Source organism: Bos indicus, chromosome 3, assembly GCF_029378745.1.
Source record: "Bos indicus isolate NIAB-ARS_2022 breed Sahiwal x Tharparkar chromosome 3, NIAB-ARS_B.indTharparkar_mat_pri_1.0, whole genome shotgun sequence".
Taxonomy (NCBI): domain Eukaryota; kingdom Metazoa; phylum Chordata; class Mammalia; order Artiodactyla; family Bovidae; genus Bos; species Bos indicus.
The window spans coordinates 23,913,804-23,938,901 of NC_091762.1; the positions used below are offsets into that span (position 1 = coordinate 23,913,804).

The window sequence follows — 25,098 nt, forward strand, 5'->3', positions numbered from 1 at the left end:
CTTCTGTGAAAAGATTCATTCTCTTTGATTCTGAAAGATTTTTCTTTTTATTTCAATACATTAAAATACTGGGTTGGGACTTCCCTGGTGGTACAGAGAATAAGAATCCGCCTGCTAATGCAGGGGACATGGGTTTGATCCCTGGTCTGGGAAAATTCCACATGCTGTGGAGCCTGCTTGCCACAACTACTGAAGCCTGTGTACCTTTAGAGCCCATTATCTGCAACAAGAGAAGCCACAGCAATGAGAAGCCCACGCACCGCAACAAAGAGTAGCCCCTGTTCACCACAGCTAGAGAAAGCCCACCAGCAGCAATGAATACCCAGTGCCACCAAAAAATAAGTAAGTGAATGAATTTTTTTACTTTTAAAGATTGGGTTGACCAAAAAGTCCATTTGGGGTTTCCATAACATCTTACAGAAAAACCTGAACGAAATATTTGGCCATCACAATAATAACAGGTCACTAGAGCTTCCTGGACTGCCAAGTGAGAGTAATTCAGACAAGGGTTCGAGGCAGACCAGGTGGGGGTACCCTAGGATGTGTTACAAGGAGCACCATGGCCTCCTGAGGTGGCTGAGCATAACCAAGACTGCCGCAAGAGCCCAAGAAAAGGTGGGGTCAGTGCCACCCTTTCCCACACATGCCCAGAAGCAGGGCAGCTATGTACATGTTGGAGAGATGGTGTTTTTCTTTGACTCACCCATATTCTAAATGAGACCTTTTGCCTAGTTCTAGAAGCCATGGAGCCTCGATAAGCAGGGGCAGGGCTTCCGGAGGCAGGAGTCTCCGGGATCTATAAAGCCCAAACCAACACCACTGGGCATCTCCCCCGAGGACTGTGAATTGCTGGCTTTCTGCTCACTCCTCCGAAAATGCAGCGGCTGTTGACTCCAGTGAGGCAGGTGTTGCAAGTGAAGAGAGTGATGCAAGAAGCTTCCCTCCTGCCTGCCCGCCTTCTCCCAGCAGCCCACCCCAGGTGAGCCTCACTGGTCCCCAGGACTGCACGGGTTACTCTTGGAGAAGCGGTGAGGAACCAGTAAAAGAGAGGCATGAGGGCTCATTAGAATCCCAGTCAAAAGTTGACAAGTCTTGGGCACAGCCTTAGATAAACAAGTTAACCTCTCAAGGTCTCAGTTACCTCATTTCTAAACAGACAACCCAGGTCTGTTTACAGAATTTCAGGATATCAAACCTCTGCCCCTGCTGATGTCAGCAACACGTTTTACTCCCCTAGAGGCACAAAGCAGTAGAAATATCAGTGCCAGGGCCCACGGCATCCTCCTCTCTGGCACTGTTTTCACCTTTCACCCAAGCCCTGCTGAGACCTTCAGGATGCTGTTTCAACTGCAGTGTTAGTAAAACCAGCTGCTGCAAGTCACTGCAGCCAGATTCAGAATGGACTGAGGATAAGAAGGTGTTTCTCCGCTCTCTGATTTAAGGAAAGGGGAACATGAGTGTAAAAGATCAGAGTTTGCCTGTGTGTGTGCAGTGAGCTTGTGCCCAGGAGCACACACACACTCTTTTCCTTGGTAAACATTCTCCCAGTTTGGCCCAAGTACTCGCAGTCTCCCAGCATTGATGTCACACAGCAACCACTAGCACCCTAGGGTGCCTAAAGTATCCACTGTACTTTAGGACTAGCCTTTTCTTACCTCCCATCCCTACATCAAGTTCCTTGGATAGATTTGTAATATTTATTTACTCATTTATTTATTGCCGCACTGCGTCTTTTTCTTGTTGACTGCACTGGGTCTTCATTGCTGGGTGTGGGCTTTCTCTAGTTGTGGTGAGCGGAGTCTACTCTAGTTTCGGTGAGTGGGCTTTTCATCGTGGTGCTTCTTTTCTGGTGGAGCATGGGCTCTACGTACACAGGCTTCAGTATTTGCAGCACAAAGCTCAGTAGCTGTGGCACACGGGCTTATTTGCTCCATGGCATGCGGAATCCTCCTGGACCACATGTGTCCCCTGAATTGGGAGGCAGATTCTTAACCACCGGACCACCAGGGAAGTTGCCGTGTGTGCATGCTAAGTAGCTTCAGTCATGTCTGGCTGTTTGTGACCCTATGAACTAAAGCACACCAGGCTCCTCCGTCCATGGGATTTTCCAGGCAAGAAAACTGCAGTAGGTTGCCAAGCCCTCCTCCGGGGGATCTTCCCAACCCAGGGATCGAACCCGTGTCTCTTACATCTCTTGCATTGGCAGGTGGGCTCTTTACCACTAGTTCCACAAGGAAAGCCCTCCATGAATGTTTAGAAAAACACCTTTGGTCCAGGGTCTTCCCTCGCTGGGTACTAAGGGAACCTGGGTGTGTGGATGTGTCTGGTAGGAGGTGACACTCCCTAGACTTTTTATTTTCTTCATGACTCCCCGCCTTCCTCCATGCTCTCCTCCACCCCCTGCATACAGGCCAAACGTCCCAGAATTTAACCTGGTTTTGCATTTGTGAGGAAGGGATTGACGTATATTTGCTTGTTTCAATAAGCAATCATTGGCTGCCCTCCAGGAGACAGACCTCAGTCCTCAGCAGCCTGCCCCAGTTCTGACCTGCTGGGTTCAAACACTTGGAATCAGGGTTCACATTTCCCTTTTAGTGTACGCATGGTTCAACCCATTTTCCATGGCCTGATGGGTATTAAGAGTGCTCCTTATGGCTCTCCTTTTCTCTGTGTGTCTGTTTCCTCTAACCCAACCTGCATCGGCTCTAAATCTACCAGAAGGACTGCTCCATAACCCGGAGGGCTTCACCACCTTTAAAATTAAGGGAGAACTGTGCCCTCCACTTCATGGCTCCCCACCTGCTTTTCTCCTGTGTTATCCCCCTGCTCCCCTTCACTCTCTGCTCCAGGTATCCTCACCTGGTCAATCACCACCTGCTATGGCACTGCCTCTGTAGCCCCCCTGCCAATTCTTCATCAGCAGAAACTCGACTCACGCATCAAGGTTGACTTCAGATCTAGTCCCTTCCTTGAAACCATTCCTGATCCTCCCACACACAGATCTCTGCTTCCTTTGAACTCCTGTGGGTTTTTCTGTGACCTTTAGCACATTCTGACTCTCAGCTGGGTTACATAGTATGTATGTGCTTATCTCATTCCTCCCACTGGTTGAGGAGGCTCCCAAGAACCTTGACCTTCTTTCTTCCCATTCCCTCCACCCCCACAGCCCTCCATGGCACAGTGTCTAGCATGTAATAACTAATTTTGAGACACAAAAGAAGCGAGAGGGAATAAAGAAAAAGAAGTTTGGTGCATGTTCTTGAACCAAGCAACACCAGAACAAAACCAGTTTTAGACTAAACAAAGCTATTGTTTGCTTTCTAATTATTTATTTAAAAAAAATTTTATTGGCGTATAGTTGTTATGCTGTGTTAGTTTTTGTTGTACAGCAAAGTGAATTGGCTATACACATACATGTATACTCTCTTTTTTGGATTTCCTTCCCATTTAGATCACCATAGAGTATTGAGTGGAGTTTCCCATGGTATACAGTAGGCTCTCATTAGTTATCTATTTTATATATAGTTTCAATGGTGTCAATCCCAATCTCCCAACTCATCCCATGCCTCTTTTCCTCCTTGGTATCCATATATTGTTCTCTATGTTTGTGTCTTTATAGTATTCTTTTTTATTGGACTGTAATTGCTTTACAATGTTGAGTAAGTTTCAGCTGTACAATGAAGTGAATCAGCTATATGTATACATATATATCCTCCCTCTTGAGCCTCTTTCTCACCCCGCTCCATCCCACCCCTCTAGGTCATCACAGAGTGCAGAGCTGAGCTCCCTGTGCTAAACAGCACATTCCCACTAGCTAGCTATTATACATATGGTAGTGTATGTGTCGATCCTAATCTCCCAGTTCGTCTCAACCTTCCTTCCCCTGACCCTCTGCTGTGTCCACAAGCCCATTCTCTATAAATATTCAGTTCAGTTCAGTTGAGTCACTCAGTCGTGTCCGACTCTGCAACCCCATGAACTGCAGCACGCCAGGCCTCCCTGTCTGTCACCAACTCCCGGAGCCTACCCAGCTCATGTCCATTGAGTCGGTGATGCCATCCAGCCATCTCATCCTGTCATCCCCTTCTCCTCCTGCCCTCAATCTTTCCCAGCATCAGGGTCTTTACTCAGCAGCTAAAAGGAATGAAATAAGGTCATTGTAGAGACGTGGATGGACCTGTAGTCTGTTATACAGAGTGAATTAAATCAGAAAGAGAACAACAAATATTGTATATTAATGCATATATATATATGTATTATCATTTACAGAAAGTACATGATTAGATGCATACTCTTAACTCCTGTACTCTTATGTTTCTGGAAACATCTACATCTTTTCTTCAAGGCTCTGGAATCTATTTCCAAGTAATAATCTCCTACAAAGACAGTTACAAAAGTTACCAAGAGACTTATTCTTGGAAACTTTCCTTGATACTTGAGATTTCTCACTGGGGAGAGGAATGGAGTGAGCTTAGAGAAGACATAGAGAGAATGAGGATGAGGGGAAATCCAGTCAAGCACAGGACTGAGATCTGGCTAGCTATTAGTTCCTAGTACTGGGAGCTCCTCCACAAACATTTGAGAGTATAGACTCCACTTATTTGAGTGGCACCAAATAAATAGGGCAGAGAACTAAACTTCGATCTTCCCTTGTCTGATAGGAATAAGCATTTATCACTTAGACTCACTATCTTGTGATCACATGATCCACTTTTTGCCTCCCAGCAGTCCTTCAAAATGACCTGTGTTACAGAAAAACTGGCGTTAAGAGAAGCCCTGAGTCCTAAGGATGATGGATGGATACATTCCATCTGAACTACAATTTCTGTGGCATAGAGCTAAACTGATGAGCCTGCAGAGCCGTCGTATCATTTCCACCATCAGGAATTCTGTAGCCAGATGCAAGTCAAAGGAATCTGGCGGCACTCAGGACTGAAAGGACAGAATATTTCTTAAAAAAAAAAAAAAGATTCATGCATTTATTGGCGGCACTGGGTCTTCATTGCTGCTCTCAGGCTTCCTTTAGTTGTGGTGAGTGGGGTCTATTCTTCTCTGCAGTGAGCAAGGTTCTGATTGCGGTGGCTTCTCTTGTTGCGGAGCACAGGCTCCAGGGCACTGGAGCTTCAATAGTCGCAGCCTGTGGGCTCAGTAACTTCCATTCCTGGGCTCTAGAGCACAAGCTCAGTAGTTAGGCACTGGCTTAGTTGCTGGGCAGCAGGAAGGATACTCCCGGAGCAAGGACCGAACCCATGTTCCCTGCATTGGCAAGTGGATTCTTATCCACTGAGCCACAAGGGAAGACCCAGGGCAGAATATTTCTAACACATGAGAGACTAAGAAGTTACCCTGGGCATAACACTTCACCAATGTTTGCCTTGCTTTCAACATCTGGAAAATTAAGAATATTTCTAAAGTAACCAGCTTTCAGGTACTTTTATATGAAACAATGGAAGATGTGCTTGGTGTGTTCTTTACTGCTAGCTAGAAAGAGAAATTGCAGATCTCCAAGCGGATTAGGAATCCAGATTGAAAAGGGGTGGCGGGTCCAGGAAAGAAAGTTTATCTCTTCCCTCCTTACTGACCCTTTCTCCACTTTTTCTCTGTTTCCATTTAGAATTGCCCTTGGAACTTCCCTGGGGGTTCAGTGGTTAAGACTCTGCTTTCCAAGGCAGAGGGTGTGAGTTTGATTCCTGGTCGGGGCATTAAGGTCCCACATGCCACAGGGTATAGGCAAAAATTAAAAAGAAAAAATAGAATTTGCCTGTCAGCCTTCTATATTCCCACAGCCTTTGCTTGTTCCACATGTATTTAGCCATAAAAATACCAAAGGGACAGTTACCAAGGATAAAAGGGTAAATTAAACAGAAAAATACAGAAATTCTAAATTTGTATTCATCTGCTAAAAATAGAACAATCCTAAATTTGTATCTATCTCATATCTTCAAAACATATTTTTAAAAATGAATGAAATGATTGCTGTATTGTCTTTTAAGGAAACTAGCTAGAGACCATTCATGGAATTTTGATTGTTTTCTCTGTTACAGTTTTTCTACAGTTCCGGCTGTCCCCTTGGCCAAAACAGATACTTGGCCAAAGGATGTGGGTATTCTTGCCATGGAGGTCTACTTTCCAGCCCAATATGTGGACCAAACAGAGCTGGAGAAGTTTAACAAAGTGGAGGCAGGGAGGTACACCGTGGGCTTGGGCCAGACCCAGATGGGCTTCTGCTCAGTCCAGGAGGATGTCAACTCCCTGTGCCTGACGGTGGTGCAACAGCTGATGGAGCGCACGCAGCTCCCCTGGGACTCTGTGGGCCGCCTGGAAGTGGGCACTGAGACCATCATCGATAAGTCCAAGGCTGTCAAAACAGTGCTTATGGAGCTCTTCCAGGATTCAGGCAACACTGACATTGAGGGCATAGATACCACCAATGCCTGCTACGGTGGCACTGCCTCCCTCTTCAATGCTGCCAACTGGATGGAATCCAGCTCCTGGGATGGTATGTACTGCCAGAGGCCTTATGTAAGAAGCGAGCTGGGGTAGATGCTGAAGCCTCAGTTTTGCTTTTCTGTTCCCCGGGTAGGTTCATTCACCAAAGAAAGGATACATCACACACACAGCTGTTGTGATCATCCAACAACCACAGTGACATCAACCCCTCAGACTTGGATGGTTTCTTACAGTTACTCAGGGAGCATGTTCACATAGCTATTCACTGAGTCTTCATCACACCCTAGAAAGTGGATATCATACCTGTTTTATGGATAAAAAAAATGGAGAATCTAATAATTTACATGTTGTGTGTGGCGGGAACAAGAAACCAAACCAAATTCAGTGTATTTCCCACTTCAGTGTTCCTGTTTCTTTAAGGTTTCTCTTAAGTCTCTAAGAGACAAAGAGATTGGTGATGTTAAAAGATTTAAACAAGTGTAGGTGTTAAGGAGAAAGCACCCTGGTAAAAATAGACCCAAAGAATCACAGGATAGACTATGACACAGGGTATTTCTACCCTCTCTCCCTCACCTGGTTCCTAGGAGAATTAGAAACCTAGCTTTATCAGTAACTAATGACAAGTCCCTTAACCTCTGCGAGACTCGAAGTTTTTATTTGCCTACCTGCTTTCCAGGGCTGATAGGATTAAACACGGTATTAATGGAGATGTGAGAAAACAGTTCCTGGACAGACAAGGCCCTCCATTTACTAAGTTGGAAACTAGAACTTAAAACTTTAGAAACCATAATAAGCATTAATTTAAAAATTAATTATGAAATCTTGATGTTGGTGGGGACCTTAGAGATTATCTAATCCAGTACTCCACATAGAGGCCAAGAAGAGTTTAAGGATTTTTCTCTGTCCGTGCAGCAAGGCAGTACAATTCCACACACCCATTTAGTGTTTTTCCGATTGCCCTGCATGGCCTCACCATTAATAGTTCCATTGATTTGCGATGTTCCAGACTCTACATCCTCAAATCTGTCCTTATAGTGCTCTTGCTTGGTATTTGTATTATTACTTCTCCAGCAACCCCACTACCAACACCACCAATCTGTCAAACCAAGCATTAGGTTAGAGAATACAAATTAAAGGGACACTCACCAGCCTTTAGTGAAGAATCAGAGCCTATATTTGGGGGCATTATCAGCTTTAAGCATGTCATTTCAAATGAATAGATTCTGCTGAATGGTTGTGTATTCCACAGGAGAGAGCTGCAAATGCATCCTTCTTTAATCTGTTATCTTCTTGGGAAAAATATTAAACAAACATTATGAAGTGAATTGTTAGTCTGTACTTTCACCAAAAGCATATTTAAGTTTGAGCCTAATGGCAACCTCCAAGACCAGACAAGGCCAGTGTAGATGTGATTTCTGCTTCTGAAATGGCCAACCATCCACCTGGGACCTTTCAAAGGAAGCAGGTGGTTCTGGAGTGCACCAAGAAGTTTTGAACCACTCCAAAGAGACAGCAGGGTATGAGGGAAGGAAAGAGTGGTACTGGCTTGAACTACCTGAGAGACCTCATTTTTCCTTGCCTTTTATTATGAAGGTAAATGAAACCTACAGCATATATGTATATATGTGTGTGTGTACATAGATAGACAAAAGGGTTCAAAGTAAAGAAAAAATTTATTTTGCTACCCCATTACCAGTTTCCAGAATTTAATCCTCATAGTTTCCATGGATTCTTTCAGGAATTTTCTATGTATGTACCTGTAAGCCTATACTTATCTATTCATTTTTTAACATTGCACACATTATTCCTCATCTTTACTATGTCTTAGAGGTTATTCTATAGATATCTCTAGATACACATAAGGTCTACCTCATTCTTTTAAAAGACATTATAAATTCTATTGATGGGTACACCAAATCTTAGTCCCATATAGATGGATATTTAAATTGTTGTATATTTTTTGCAATTATTATAAAAAGTGTTAATATTTAAGACAGTAGCTTTGCATGCTCATAACTATATGTTGTAAGAATAGATTCCTAGAAATGGAATTGCAGGATCGTTTAATTAAAAAGTTTGATAGAATGTGCCAAATTGCTCTTCAAAAAGTACTAATATATTTTTGGAATGTACTAACTTCAAACTTTCTAATCTTTGTCAGCTTAATAAGTAAAGTATAGTATCACTGATTTTCCTTTTATTATAAGAGAATTTTGATATTTTTATGATGTTTATTGGCCATTTTCCTATTATATACCTTTCTGATGAGACATTTATCTATGAAGGAAAATAATTTTTTGTTGGCTGTATTATAAATACATCACCAGTTTGTCTTTTGTATTTCTGATAGAAGGTTTTCATTTTTAGATAATCAAATTCACTGGTCTCTTCCTTAATGGCTTGTATTAATAAATACTCTTCTAGAGTTTCCAAATTTTATATAACATATAAATTTTGTTTATATATATTATGTTTGTTTATTATATATTTATCTTATACTTTTATGTATTATTTTTATATTCATATATATAAAATTGGGGAGAAAAAATACTGTTTTGTTGGCGTGGTTAAACAGTCTTAACAGAAAATTCTTGGGTTTCAGCAAATGTGGGTTGGAATTCTGACTAAATCCTTATCCCATCATCTATTAGCTGTGTGACTTTAGGCGAGTGACTTAAGTTCTCTGGGCCCCAATTCCCTTGTCTATAAAGAGGAGATACCTGTTTCTGACAGGTTAGGAAGAATACTAAAGTACTGCCGTGTCTTTTCCACATACCCACGTTTAGGAGCAAGCAGTACTAAATGAAGAAGTAACAACTAATACTCAAGACAACAATTATTTATTGAATAATCATCTGCCTATTATAGAAGTAGTTTCATTGATCATCTACATTAAACGTGGTTGCTGCTGCTGCTACTAAGTCGCTTCAGTCGTGTCCGACTCTGTGCGACCCCACAGAGGGCAGCCCACCAGGCTCCTCCGTCCCTGGGATTCTCCAGGCAAGAACACTGGAGTGTGTTGTCATTTCCTTCTCCCATGCATGAAAGTAAAAAGTGAAAGTGAAGTCACTCAATCGTGTCCAACTCCCAGCGACCCCATGGACTGCAGCCCACCAGGCTCCTCTGTCCATGGGATTTTCCAGGCAAGAGTACTGGAGTGCGGTGCCATTGCCTTCTGAACATTAATTCTTCTCACAAAGAAAGTGGTACTCGATTTTTCAAAGCACCTTGTTTAGGATCCAGTCAGAACTGAGTTTGAATACAAAATTCCATATTCACTAAATGAGTGACCTTAGACAAATTACCTAAATTCTCTGGAAGGCAATGTCGTCCTCTACAAATGTGGACATTACCTGACTCAATGGATTGTTTAAAGGATTGTTTGAAGATAACTGGTGTCTAGGATTTCAAATATTAGTTTCCTTCCCATCCTTTGGCCTTCTGTGATTTGGAAAGAATTTCCACTATAGCACTACAAAGAGTACAAACCTAAAAAGTGCTGATTTATGAATTTTTTGTTGAATACATGAGGAATTTTTACAGCTTGAGTCAGAGAACACTGAGTTTTGACATTGCATTTCCAATGCAATGTCATTTACACTTCACTAGAGTGTAAGTTTCACGTGGGTAGGAATTTTTATTTTGGTTCAGTGATGTATTGCCAGGACCTAAAATTGTGCCTGGCATAGAGGAGACTTTCACTCTACTGGAGATTTGGCAGTAATAATAATTATTTCTTTTCTCTTTACAGGTCGCTATGCACTGGTGGTCTGTGGGGACATCGCAGTCTACCCCAGTGGTAACGCTCGCCCCACAGGCGGGGCTGGAGCTGTGGCAATGCTGGTTGGGCCTGAGGCCCCTCTGGTCCTCGAGAGAGGTTCGTAGTACACTGTACAGTAAGCACGGTACCCGGGGACTGCATGGCATGGCCAAATGCTTAGCTCTTAGCTCTTAATTCCAACTGGAATATTCAGGGCTGAAGTATGGACTTGAGGATGAAACTGCTTGCCTTCAAAAGACTAGACTGGGGAGCAGAGGGCAGGGAGAAAGGGAAGAGAAGGATCAGCAAGGTGGCTTCATCTATACCATCACACATCAGGATAATGGTGTTTGGATTGAATGGCATTTGTGCTGCTGACAAGGACCCTTTGGGAGCTAAACTGACCACTGAAAATAAAAGAAAATAGTTGGATATAAAGTAAGAGCTTTCCTTTGAGACTTTTGGAGTCTGTTCCAGATTTCTTTAAGCCCATATAGGTGTGGAAATAGAAATATACATCTCACTTATAAAAAGACATTCATCTAATTAACTCCCTTTGAACACCTGAGGGATAATCAGTAGGCCTTGGGCTTAGGGCATGAGATAGATAAAGACCAGGGGGTTGCTTGTACAGGGATTTCCCACCCTCTCTGCTCAATGTGGGCTGCACTGTGCAGTTTCTGAATCCCTCTGTGTGCCTCACCAGGGCTTAGAGGAACCCACATGGAGAATGTGTACGACTTCTACAAACCAGATGTGACTTCAGAGTACCCACTGGTGGATGGGAAGCTCTCCATCCAGTGCTACTTACGGGCCCTGGACAAATGCTATGCATTCTACCGTCAAAAGATCGAGAAACAGTGGAAGCAAGGTATGGGGCTCAGAGGGCCGAAGTCACGGACACTACTTACATGAGGCTGAGAGTGTGTCCTAAACTCTTAAGACAAGGACTCTTTTCTCCTTTGCAAATGATCTCAAGAGAATTATTTCATATCTTCTACTTACATGCTTTCCTGGGTCTAGGCTGAAGTCCCTTTGGAAGTCATCCAAAGTCAAATATGAAATTGCCTTTAACTTGAACTGAGTGAAAGAAAGTAAACAACCCTAAGCCATAGCTGAAGCTTGTAGGTGTCAGCCACCCAGGAAGGTAGTGTGTGAGTCAGAGTGACCATGTCTTGTGGATGCTAGGATTCATTTCTGTTGAAGTCAGGAGTGATTTGACTCAGTTTATAGTTTGCCACCTTTTAAAGTCTGATTGATGTTGAAAATTCTTACCTATATTTTCAATATACTTAAGTGTTATCAGTAAATCTCTTTCTCTGCATGGTAGCTTTGCAAGTTAATTTTATTTTCACCTTTAGTTTCTGAAGTTTCCTGCTAAAAAATATGTGCCGATTTCATAATCAGATAAGAAACAAATCTTATTTTAAAAATACCGAGAAACTTACCTACCTTAAAAAATAAATAAATACAAAGGGTTCTTACCTATTTGGCTATGCCTAGCTGGGTCTGAAAAAGGCAGGTTTCAGCGTGGGAAAAGGCATGTGCTGAAGCATCAGAGCACGGATGCTCTAGGGGTGGCCTAAAGCATCTTGGCCCTTTCCACTGCGCTGGGTGGGATGCAGTTTGCCCCCATGAGAAAGGAGTCAACTTAGACCTCTCAGCCTCTGCCCACCCATTGTAAAATTTCTACTGGCTAATTGGTAGTTCAGACGGTAAAGAGTCCACCTGCAATGCAGGAGACTTAACCGGTGGGTCAGGAAGATTCCCTGGAAAAGGAAATGGCAACCCACTCCAGTATTCTGTCCTGGGAAATCCCATGGACAGCTGAGCCTGGCGGGCTACAGTCCATGGGGTCCCAAAGAGTTGGACATGACTTAGCAATTAAACCACTACAATTGCTCTGGCACCCTCTGAACTCATGACATTTTAATTTTACCCCTCATTCTCATATGGAATTTGATCAACGCTGCTTTGAATCTCAGCACCAAATTGTTAACTTCCTAAGGGCAGAGAGCACACTGCTTTTCCCTTTGGAGTGAAAGAAGGTCTGGAGTGTAGAGACAGAGACACTGGAACCTAAAGCCAAAATCAGCTGTTTTCAAGCTGAGTGACCTCGAACATGTAACTTAGCTTCGTATTTTGGAGACCCTGTTTTCTCCTCTGGAAAATAGAGAAAATAATACAATATGAGGTTGATTTGAGGAATTATCTGTCACAGAAGTTGGCAATGGCAGAAAGGAAGAAAACATTTATTTCTTTTCCTATTTTATGAGTAGTGTGCATGCAAAGTCACTTCAGTCCTGTCCAAATCTTTGCAACCCTGTGGACTGTAGCCTGCCAGGCTCCTCTGTCCATGGGGATTCTCCAGGCAAGAATACTGGAGTGGGTTGCTGAGCCCTCCTCCAGGGGATCTTCCCGACCCAGGGATTGAACCCACATCTCTTACATCTCCATGTTAGCAGGCAGGTTCTTTACCACTAGCACCACCTGGGAAAGTGCTTAGTAAAATGCTTGTAAAATGAACAAACTGTGTGTTCACTGAAGGTAGGAGCTCGTTCTCTGGGAGGCCTTAGCACACACGGCATCCTTGCTTTCATACTTCTTCTTCCAGCTGGCATCGATCGGCCTTTCACTCTCGATGATGTGCAGTATATGATTTTTCACACGCCTTTCTGCAAGTTAGTCCAGAAATCCCTGGCCCGCCTGATGTTCAATGACTTCCTGTTGGCCAGTGGTGACACACAGACTGGCATCTACAAGGGCTTGGAGGCCTTCAGGTGAGTCCTCTTCAGGAGGAGCCTAGAGGCTCATGAGGGGTGAGAACGAAGGGGCTTCCTCATGCCTTGAACCTGGACGACTAGTCACTCCTGTGAGGTAAAAACAACAATCCTCTAACATAGTAGAAATGACATCAAGTCCTCGTGTGGGTTACTGGGTTATTGTCTACATAAGGACCTCACCTTGTATCTCAGAGAGCAGAGAGACCCTGCTGGCATCTGTCAATCAGGTGACTAAAAAGTTTCAGAGAATAAGAAAAAGGGAAAGGGAGCGTGCCTAAATCATTTGGGCAATAAACATGTTATGAATATCAACTGTGTGTCAGGCATCATATGAAACTCTAGGGACATAAAAGTGGGTGTGACTCCATGCTCCCTGCCTAGAGGATATCACAGTCTGTACAGAAACACCTAGAAGCAAATAATCACAGTGCAGGATGGCAACTTGGGGAAGGCCTGGTCTCATTCTCACTTGCCATTGCCTTAAAGAATGTCTAACTTGTTGCCTCCACCCCCTCATCTATGAAAAAGGGATAGTCCAGCATACTCCCCCTCCTTGGATGTCAATAAAGCAGGGAGAATGCTGTTTATTGATGCAATGCTCCAAGGCATTTAGAAAAAAAGAAACCAACACAAACAGATCTCACTGGGAAGGGAATCTTTCCCTTTCTTCTTGGTATCTTCTCATTTCAAGTTTTAGAGTATTCTACCAACATCTGTCCCCATTTCTAACTACTACTGCTAACCCTGCTATTAACTAACCAAAACAGCAAAGTTAGTACAAACACTACTTCTAAGACTTGCCCCATGGAAAAAATTTTAACATATACCAAAAATAATAGGCTAATATTTTTAATATATGAAAGTTTCATCAGTAATAAGATAAACCCACTAAATAGAAGATATGGACAAGAAATTTCCTCAGGGAAGAAATGCACATATGCATATTTTTAAATGTGCATGCCCATTAGTAATGCATATAAACAATGTTTTCATTATGTGCATGCTTAGTCATTCAGTGTGTCTGACTCTTTGCAACACCATGGACTATGGCCCATCAGGCACCTCTGTCTCTGGGGATTCTCCAGGCAAGAATACTGGAGTGGGTCGCCATTTCTTTCTCCAGGGGATCTTTCCAACCCAGGGATTGAACCTGGGTCTCCTGCATTTCAGGCAGATTCTTTACCAACTGAACTAGGATGGAAGCCCAATGTTTTCTTTACATAGCCTTTAAAAAATTTGAATACCCAGACCTAAGGCTATGAGAAAATGAGCAATAGTGGATGGATTTGGGGGAGTAATAGGGAAACACGAATCAAAAGCCTTAAAGATGTTTATAACTTTGGCTCAGTAATTTCACCTGTTTAAAAGAACATGTAGTTATTTCTCAAAAAAAAAAAAAAAAAAACCTACCATGTGACCCAGAAATTTCACTCCTGGGTATACATTTGGAAAAAAAAAATTTTTTAAAAGATACCTGCACTCTGATGTTCAGATCAGTATTATTGACAATTGCCAAGATGTGGAAGCAACCCGTGTCCATCAATAGATGAACGATTGAAGATGTGGTTTAGATATACAGTGGATTACTACTCCATCAGCTAGATATCGGGCTTTCCTGGTGGTTCAGCAGTAAAGAATCTGCCTGAAATGCAGGAGACACCAGAGATGCAGGTTCCATCCCTGGGTCAGAAGATCCCCTGGAGGAGGGCATGGCAACCCATTCCAGTGTTCTTGCCTGGAGAATCCCCATGGACAGAGGAGCCTGGCGGGCTACAGTCCATGGGGTCACAAAGAGTCAGACACAACTGAGTGCCCGAGCACAGACAGATATCAGTAGTACACTCCAATAGATATACAATGATATAAAATAGGCTACAAGGATGTATTGTTCAACATGGGGAATATAGCCAACATTTTGTAATAACTGTAAATGGACAATAACTTTTTTAAATTGTATAAAAAAGTTTTTAATGGAGAAAAAATGTTTGTTTCATGAAAAAAAAAATAACATGTAGCTATTCACTGCTTCAGCTAATGAGGATAGAAATGGGGAGTTTGGTTAAAGAGGGGTACATCCTATCACGGTCTATTCTGCAGTCTTTAAAAATAATGCTAAAGGAGATGATTTCATGATATAAAGAAAATTAGTTAAGAAAGCATGCTAAACAGAATGGATAGCATGGTTTTATTTTTCAACAGACTATAAAAGTTGGAATGGATTCCATAAGAAAACTATGACTGATGCTTTCTCTCTGAGCAGCAAGACTATTAGTGATGCTTCCTCTATATTTTCTGTATTTCCGAATATTCTATAATTAAAACATGTGTTCCAAAGTCTTCTCTCCAGTAGCGGTTATACTTTCTGCTTGCTGCCTTCTTCCTTCATGTGGCTTCTCACATGGCCTGTTTCTTTGGCTGCCTCACAGGGGACTAAAGCTGGAAGACACCTACACCAATAAGGATGTAGATAAAGCATTTCTAAAAGCCTCTCTGAACATGTTCAATAAGAAAACCAAGAACTCCCTCTACCTCTCCACGTACAATGGGAATATGTACACCTCATCCCTATATGGATGCCTGGCCTCACTTCTGGCCCAGTGAGTACTGCATCTGTCCCTACCTCCTCTTAAATCTGGCCTCTGGTCTGAAGGGTCAACCAAGTTTCATTCCTTTACTCGTACATAATTTTTTCAAAAAGAAAAAGAAGGAAGGAAGGAAAATGAAAGAAATGTATTTCAAAGGTGTATGTGTAGGTAGATCGACCATCAGTATTAAACAGCGGTTCCCTGGTGGCTCAGATGGTAAAGAATCTGCCTGCAATGCATGAGACCCAGGTGTGATCTTTGGGGAGGGAAGAATCCCCTGGAGAAGGGGATGTCTACTCACTCCAGTATCTTTGCCTGGAGAACTCCACGGACAGAACAGCCTGGGAGGCTAGAGTCCTTGGGTTTGCAATACATCGGACACGACTAACGCTTTTTCCAAACTGAAATGCATGTGTCATGCCAGCAGGCGTGCAATATCTATTTGGATACATCAAGAAAATAGGAGAATTTTTATGCATATTTTTATTTCATCCATTTAAAATGTCTGTACTCAGTAAAGCATTGTGATTAAGAGAGTCTAGTTTTCGAACCCACAATTTATGTTCAAATCTCTTTACCACTTACTAACTTTGACCTTGGGAAAATGACTATTACGGTCCTCATTTTTCCCAACTATAAAATTTGTGTAATAACAATACCTACCATCTAAAATTTTGATGAATGTTAAATGTCAAAAGCAATTAAAACAGTAAAAGCTCAGCAGGTGCCCCAGTGTTAGTTTTTATTTTTATAGCTATTCAATTTTGTGGAGTTTATAAGGAAATACTTATAATATAGTACATGTATATAACATAAGAAAAAATATATACATGTATGATTGGACTTGTTCAGATTATTACTAACAAGGAGATAATTTAAAAATTTACAACTGCTGAAGCATTGCCAGTCAACATGGGAGCCTTGAGGTGAATCCAGTGGTCTGACCCCTACTTGGAGGTAACTTCAGAGTTCACTGAATTCGTCTTGTCTTCACAGGTAGGGAAAAGTTCCTTTTATATTCCAGAAATTCTGTTGTGCGCACTGTGACTTCAGTATCTTGGATTTTAGCTGTTCTCCTGTTGGCCAGTTTTCTTCCTTTTGGGCCCACTCCTAGGATCTTCCAAAACTCCCTCTTTGTGCAGAGTGCCCAGAGCCCATTTCTAGTTGCAAGGGGCTGACTAGATCGGTGGTTTATTTGCAGAGCAGAACATAACGCTGATGTGTTTTTCTGGGCTTTGATCTCTCTCCCTGCAGTCACTCTGCCCAAGACTTGGCTGGCTCCAGGATCGGTGCCTTCTCTTATGGCTCTGGTTTGGCAGCAAGTTTCTTTTCTTTCCGGGTGTCCCAGGATGCTTCTCCAGGTGAGTCCAGTCTTTTGTTCAGGCACTTCTGGCCAGTTTCATCTGGTAAAAAAAACCATTTTCTGCTTCACCACTACTAAAGCTCCCATCTTGACAGAATTATGTTGTGACCAAGAACAAAGGAAAGCCCTAAAGGGATTTAAGCAATGGAATAAGTTTGTCTATTTTATGTATTCGAAGAACTTCCCTGGCTACTGATTAGAGACTAGACTGTTGAGGAACAAAGGTGAATATGGGGAAACCAGTTAGTTTGTTTCAACAAATAGTCTAGGCAAGAGGTAGTCATGGTTTGATTACAACTGGTTAAAGAGAAGTTGATGGGTTTGAGATATCCAGTAAACATGTGCTGATTATTTTATGATGGATGTAATCAAGGGCGTACATCAAAATACTAAATGGGATACACCTTGACTAAATGAAGGTCTGCCTTAGTTTTGCTAATGCTGTGTTTGATGATCTTGATCATTTCTTAACATTCTAAGCCATACACTGAGCACTTTTCCTTGGAGCATCAGCTCCCACGGAGCTGACTGTATACTGGACTCGTGATTGGTAGCAGTGATGACAATGATGTAAGTTTACGGGTCTTGCTTTTGCTTCCCAGGCTCCCCGCTGGAGAAGCTGGTATCCAGTACATCAGACCTGCAGAAACGTCTTGCCTCCCGGAAGCGTGTGTCTCCTGAGGAGTTCACAGAAATAATGAACCAAAGAGAACAATACTACCACAAGAGTAAGAAAAAAAAAGGTGGAAAGAGAGGAGAAGGCAATTTTTCTCAGCTTCTATGCCAGTAGCTGAGTGTCAGGAATTCATCAGAAGTCTAAAATATAGCACGTGAGAGTGATGATTTCTATGATATATGATTGGGGAAAAGGGTTGTTTGGTGCATAGGGGGACAGACTGAGTGGGGAAGCAGAAGGCAGAGTTGGGAAGAGGTAGGAGGCAGCATGTGGCTTCCCAGTACAAAATATAGATAGCCACCCAAAACAGGATACATACTGGACAATGAAGTCCCAGGGAAGCCAGGTGTATGGGCTTTGAAAATATTGATGGTATCTAAGCAATGGTTGAAAACGCCCAGACTTTGGAGCCAGAAATCCAAGTCTAAACTGACCTGTGACACTTGCCCTCTATTTTTGAGGAAATTATTGAACTTTTCTGAGTTGCTTCCTTTCTAAAATCATACACTTTGCAGGATTGCCAGAGATTAATGAATTAATTAATTAATGATGTTATTGGCAAATACTACCATTTCCTTCCAATTGCCCCCTTTCCTTACCAAATATAAAACAAAATACTACCCCCAAAAAGCAACAAAGGAAAAGTAAACCAAAGCTAAATTTAAGACTGGAGAAACCAAATGGTGATTTTAAAACCAGGGTAACCATATTTTTTCAAGCAAAACTTGGGACCCATGATTTGCACTGAAAAGAAGACTGAAGTTATGGAACTGAGAATGTTCCAAAAAAACCCATAAACTTAGTAATTAGTCAGTTTTTATCTGGAACCGGGGACATGTTAGACCAAAAAAGAAAACAATTAAAATAAAAATAAGGCCTCTGAAATGAATGTTAATGGACAAAGCTCTGAAATACTACAGAGAATCAGAATTGGAAAACTCAGGGCTAGGAAGGAAGTGTCTATTAGAAAACAGGATGCTCTGGGGTGCCCCTCAAGCTCGGTGCCTTCGGTAGAAGGACATGATGACGATTTCAATGGAAGAAGGGCCTGTTTACTGTAGGAAAGCGGCATATCCTATAATAAAGTTTCTAGTCAACAAGTCTTAGGTATTAGCCACAGGACAGCCGCTTCCGGTTCTTCTGCTAGCCCAGAGTTCTGCTGGGTGTAGACAAGGCGACCTCACCACCCCTTACAGCACAATCAGGAGAGCGCCACATGAAGCTCTAGTTACCATTTTCTCTTCCTCAGCCCCATAGAGCCCTTTGTGAATACTGCCTCCCTTCTGGTTCCACAGTGAATTTCTCACCACCTGGTGATAAGAACAGCCTTTTCCCAGGCACTTGGTACCTGGAGCGAGTGGATGAGCTGTATCGCAGGAAGTACGCCCGGCGTCCCGTTTAAAGGTGGTGAGTGAAATTTTCGAGTGTTAGTGGTTTAAAGTTTTTCTTCAACAAATACAATTCTTTCTTTTTCACTCTTCTGTATTTTTATTGGGAGTGTAATTGCTTTACAATGTTGTGCTAGTTTCTGCTGTATAACAAAGTGAATCAGCTCTATCAATACATATATCCCCTCCCTCTTAGACCTCCCTCCCACCTGCCACCCCGATTCCACCCATCTAGGTCATCACAGAGCGTCTAGCTGAGTCCCCTGTGTTATATAACAGATGGAATTCTGAGAGCATAAAAGCCAGAGAGTTTTAAAAAAATATATTCACAACCTAAATGTTGAGAGTTATGTTTTATTTGGTGGGAATTTGTAAGACTTCAAGTCCGGGAGTCAGCATCTGAAGTAACTGAGAGAGCTGCTGGGAGGCAATGAGGGGTGGGGCACCAGGTTATATAGAAATTTTTTAACGAAAGGTAGATAGTCTGAACTTCAAAAGATTATTGCTAATTGAAGGAAACCAGATATCCCAAGTTAAGGAACTTGGCACTTTTCCGACTTTTCTGGCTTTTCAGCATATGGGAAGATGCAAGAGTATGGGCTCACTGAAATCATTCCTTTGATATACACCTCAGCTATCTAGGGCTAGATATCACAAGATTTCCCAAGTTTCCTCAGGGCTCACATTAGAGGGCTGCAGTCTCTGACACTGTGACATCCTTTGTTTACTCATATGACAGGCAACATTCCATTTATCAGTAGCTTTCAAAATGACCAGAGGTGGGGACTTTGCACCATGATGACCAAGTACAACTCTCGGGGCTCTGTGCCTACAAAAGGCAAACGCTGGGGGAGGGGCATGTCCTTAAATCTTGAATCTGAAAAAAGAGTCAACTTGTTTATCTGATCTCCTCCTGATATGAAGGTTGGCAGAATTAGAAGCTTGATAGAAACAAAATTAGCATCTGTAAAGGGAAGCGGGCTGTGAACCTGAAACTGTGGAACTCAGTACTCCAAAGGGGCAGTTCAGTTCAGCTCAGTTCAGTCGCTCAGTCGTGTCCTGCTCTTTGCGACCCCATGAACCGCAGCATGCCAGGCCTCCCTGTCCATCACCAACTCCCGGAGTTCACTCAGACTCACGTCCATCGAGTCGGTGATGCCATCCAGCCATCTCATCCTCTGTCGTCCCCTTTTCCTCCTGCCCCCAATCCCTCCCAGCATCAGAGTCTTTTCCAATGAGTCAACTCTTCGCATGAGGTGGCCAAAGTACTGGAGTTTCAGCTTTAGCATCATTCCTTCCAAGGAACACCCAGGGCTGATCTCCTTTAGAATGGAATGGTTGGATCTCCATGCAGTCCAAGGGACTCTCAAGAGTCTTCTCCAACACCACAGTTCAAAAGCATCAATTCTTTGGCGCTCAGCTTTCTTCACAGTCCAACTCTTGCATCCATACATGACTACTGGAAAAACCATAGCCTTGACTAAACGGACCTTTGTTGGCAAAGTAATGTCCCAAAGGAGCAAGTCACTAACAAAGGTGAATAGCATCAGAGAAGGCACACACCAGTGTGTTGGAGACAGGTTCATAAGGTAACAGATGCTGGGGATTCTGGAAGAGCCAGCTGGAGAGAGCCTTAGGCTAAAGGGCTGTGAGCAATCCCTCCTTCGTGCGATTTCTTCTGGGGGGAAGCAGTGAGATTTGGGGGAAAGTGGGGAGGGGTGTGAGGAGAGAAGAGTTTGATGGAGGAGAATTGAGTCAGGAAGAGAACTAAGAGAATTCTTTATGGTACATTTTAAAGGAAAATCAAAGAGTGGGAATTAGAATCCTGTAGTTCACCTACCCAGGAATCTGCCTTCAGTTTATCTTCCAAACTGGTAAAATAAGCAGAATGGAAGAGCAAGAAGCAATTTCTTTTGTGCAAAATGTTTTTCTGGTTTTTAAATTTTTCCCCCTACTTTGGGATATGAAGGGGGAAGACTAAAAAGGCTTGCCAAGGTCAGGGTAGGGAGCAGGGAAAGAGAAGGAAGTCCCAAGTAAATGAGATACCCAGATAAAAAAGGGAACTGCAGATAAGGCGTGTCCTCTGTTCATTCCCAACCACTGCCAGCATTCCGGCCTCTGTGGGGCAGTTCAAGTGTGGCCTAAGATGTTACGGGCGAGGCAGGGTGGGCAAAGGGGCCGACAGGCCAGGCAGCAGGCTCCACAAGCAGACTCTTCAGACTTTGGCCCTAGCTGGGAGTCAACTGTTTGCCTCTCTGTTGTATGTTTGTACTATGATTCTTAAGGGCAAGTCAGTGGCAAAGAGGGAGTCATTAACTATATCAAGCTAGTTCAGTCAACAAAAACAGAGAGAGAGGGGAGAAAGAGAGAGACAATTGGGAGTTTTCAAGGGAGACTTTCCAAATCAGGTTCCCTCTGTCTCCTGGTCCACAAGGTTGTGAAAGCTGCTCAGTCGTGTCTGACTCTTTGCGACCCCATGGACTGTACAGTCCATGGAATTGTCCAGGCCAGAATACTGGAGCGGGTAGCCTTTCCCTTTTCCAGGGGATCTTCCCAACCCAGGTCTCCTGCATTGCAGGAAGATTCTTTACCAGCTGAGCCACAAGGGAAGCCCAAGAATACTGGAGTGGGTAGCCTATCCCTTCTCCAGTGGATCTTCCCAACCCAGGGATCGAACCGGGGTCTCCTGCATTGCAGGCAGATTCTTTACCAACTGAGCTGTCAGGGAAGCCCGGCCCACAGGCAGCATTGCATCTATGAAGAGAAAAGCTGGGGCTCATCCTCGTCTCACAGGAACAATGAGCCTACACCATGAGATGTTAGCTGAAACACAGATTTTATGTCAGCATGATGCTCTGTGGAGCTCTGGCTCTGCACTGCCCAGTCTGCTCTCCCTTCACAGACATGACATGTCGTGGGGACCCTGCCCATCTTGCAACCTTGGCTCCTGGGGCATTGGGCTCAGGGCACTCAGGTATCTAGGTTTGTTGCTAGAGGGTGTTGACTTAAAAAATAGCTACAACCTAAAAGTTGAGTGTTACATTTTATTCAGTGGGAATTTGGGGGACTTCAAGTGAAGGAGACAGCATCTCAAGTAAAGCTGAGGGAACCACTCTGTGGAGGTGAGAGAAGAGCCAGATTATGTAGATGTGTTTTAAAACAAAGGGCAACAGCCGGAACATCAAGAGATTATTGTTAAAAGAAACTAGATACCCCAAGTTAAGGAATTTAGCACTTTTCTATGCATTGTTGTTGTTGCTGTTCAGCTGCTCAGTAGTGTCCTACTTTTTTGCAACCCATGGACTGCAGTATGCCAGGCATCCCTGTCTTTCACCATCTCCCAGAGCTTGCTCAAATTCATGTCCATTGTGTCGGTGATGCCATCCAACCATCTCATCCTCTGTTGTCCCCTTCTCCTCCTGCCTTCAGTCTTTCCCAGAATCAGGGTCTTTTTTAATGAGTCAGCTCTTTGCATCGGGTGGCCAAAGTATTGGAGCTTCAGCATCAGTCCTTCCAAAGAATATTCAGGACTGATTTCCTTTAGGATTGACTGGTTTGATCTCCTTGCTGTCCAAGGGACTCTCCGGAGTCCTCTCCAACACCACAGTTTAAAAGCATCAATCCTTTGGTGCTCAGCCTTCTTTATGGTCCAACGCTCATATCCACATGTGACTACTGGAAAAAACCATAGCTTTGATGATACTGACCTTTGTTAGCAAAGTAATGTCTCTACTTTTTAATATGCTGTCTAGGTTGGTCATAGCTTTTCTTCCAAGGAGCAAGCGACTTTTAATTTCATGGCTGCAGTCACCATCTGCAGTGATTTTGGAACCCAAGAAAATAAAGTCGCTTATTGTTTCCATTGTTTCCACATCTATTTACCATGAAGTGATGGGACCAGATGCCATAATCTTCGTTTTTTGAATGTCAAGTTTTAAGCCAACTTTTTCACTCTCTTCTTTCACTTCCATCAAGAAGCTCATTAGTTCCTCTTCACTTTCTGCCATAAGGGTGGTGTCATCTGCATATCTGAGGTTCCTGATATTTCTCCCTGCAATCTTGATTCCAGCTTGTGCTTCATCCAGCCCAGTATTTTGCATGATGTACTCAACATATAAGTTAAATAAGCAGGGTGACAATATACAGCCTTGATGTACTCCTTTCCCTATTTGGAACCAGTCTGTTGTTCCATGTCCAGTTCTAATTGTTGCTTCCTGACCTGCATACAGATTTCTCAAGAGGCAGATCAGGTGGTCTGCTATTCCCATCTCTTTCAGAATTTTCCAGTTTATTGTGATCCACACAGTCAAAGGCTTTGGCATAGTCAATAAAGCAGAAATAGATGCTTTTCTGGAACTCTCTTGCTTTTTCCATGATCCAACGGATGTTGGCAATTTGATCTCTGGTTCCTCTGCCTTTTCTAAATTCAGCTTCAACATCTGCAAGTTCTTGGTTCTCATACTGTTGAAGCCTTGCTTGGAGAATTTTGAGCATTACTTTGCTAGCATGTGAGATGAGTGCAATTGTGCAGTAGTTTGAGGATTCTTTGGCATTGCCTTTCTTTGGGATCAGGATGAAACTGACTCTTTTCAGTCCTGTGGCCACTGCTGTTTTCCAAATTTGCTGGCATATTGAGTGCCTCAATTTCACAGCATCATCTTTCAGGATTTGAAATAGCTCAACTGGAACTCCATCACCTCCACTAGCTTTGTTTGTAGTGATGCTTCCTAAGGCCCATTTGACTTCGGACTCCAGGATGTCTGGCTCTAGGTGAGTGATCACACCATTGTGGTTATCTGAGTCATTAAGATCTTTTTTATATAGTTCTTCTGTGTATTCTTGCCACCTTTTCTTAATATCTTCTGCTTGTTAGGTCCATACCATTTCTGTCCTTTATTGTGCCCATCTTTGCATGAAATGTTCCCTTGGTATCTCTAATTATTTTGGAGAGATCTCTGGTCTTTCCCATTCTATTGTTTCTGTGTATGGGAAGATGTAAGAGTCCGGGCTTACTGAGATCACTGCTTTCATATGCATCTCGGATATCTGGGGCCTGTATCCTGTGTTTTCACATCCTGAGTGCCTCAGGGCTCCCTGTAGGCTTCCCCTGGTGTCTGCCAGGCATTCTTCTCCTTCTTGAGTGCCCTGGAAGGCTGGAGTCGCTGATGACTGTGACATCCTTGCTTATTGATGTGGGAGGAAATACTCCATTCCACAAGGGGCAGTGGAACACCCAGACCTAGGGATGCAGTTTAGGGGAGCCCGCCTTGGGCAAGGAGCAGATGTGGGAATGGGATTGCCCAGGGTGAGACTCATGGTTGATGTCCTTCTTTTGTTTCTTTAAACTTTACAGATATGTGGAGAGTTTCCTGGGAAAAGTGCTACAGAACGTCTGCCCTCTTTCAACTGTATAAAGCCCCCACTCTTAGCTGGTAAATAGATTGCACTGGACACAGCAGCCTTGTAAACACTGGCCCCATAGAGTGAGGGGCCATCCTGAATGGGTCCTTCTGCCTTTCCCTGCTGCAATCACTGTCATGGGCTTGCAGAGCCCTTTCTGAAGAGGTGGCGGGACAGAGGAGAGACTCAGCCTTGAATCACAGACCGAAAGTGTGGCGGGTCCATTGTCTCCTTCAAGATCCAGATAACTCGCCTCTCGTTTGTTATAGCTTTGTCATTATTGTTATTACTACATTTCCATGCTGGTATGTCTTTGTTTCTTAGGGTTTTCTGTGAATTTCTAAATTCCATGTTTGGTACTAAGTGAAAATAACAATTAAAAAGCAAAGAAGCAGAGAATGCCTCCTGTGTTTCTTGGAAACTAGGACTCAAACAGTGCAGCAGCTGTCATGACTCCAGACTCTGAGGCCCCACTCTCCACACGCACCCCCACAGCGGTGAGCTTGCTGAGCACTCACCTCACACCCTCCCTCTCGCCCTTTCAATTTCACTTGCTGAGAGGTGCAGGCTGAAACACAACCTCCACTCCCAGCTTCCTTACCTAATCTAAAGACACCTTACCAGGGACTTCCCTGGTAATCCAGCAGCCAAAAAACTCCATGCTCTCAATATAGGGGGCCCGGGCTCAATCCC

General features: G+C 43.3%; 1 protein-coding gene across 2 annotated transcripts; it reads left to right on the forward strand.

Moving 5' to 3' along the window:
- Positions 1–802: 802 nt before the first annotated feature.
- Positions 803–24,804, forward strand: HMGCS2 (3-hydroxy-3-methylglutaryl-CoA synthase 2). 2 transcript variants are annotated; one of them, XM_070785818.1, is made up of 10 exons: positions 803–979; positions 6,045–6,499; positions 10,202–10,327; positions 10,917–11,081; positions 12,825–12,990; positions 15,420–15,590; positions 16,833–16,939; positions 17,544–17,669; positions 18,913–19,021; positions 24,359–24,804. In XM_070785818.1, the coding sequence occupies exons 1-9, from the start codon at positions 876–878 to the stop codon at positions 19,017–19,019; spliced, it is 1,527 nt and encodes a 508-aa protein (XP_070641919.1). In that variant the 5' UTR covers positions 803–875; the 3' UTR covers positions 19,020–19,021; positions 24,359–24,804. The 2 variants fall into 2 exon arrangements, with proteins under 2 accessions (XP_070641919.1, XP_019812269.2); XM_019956710.2 differs by having other exon boundaries at positions 804–979; positions 18,913–19,024.
- The last annotated feature ends 294 nt before the right edge of the window (positions 24,805–25,098 follow it).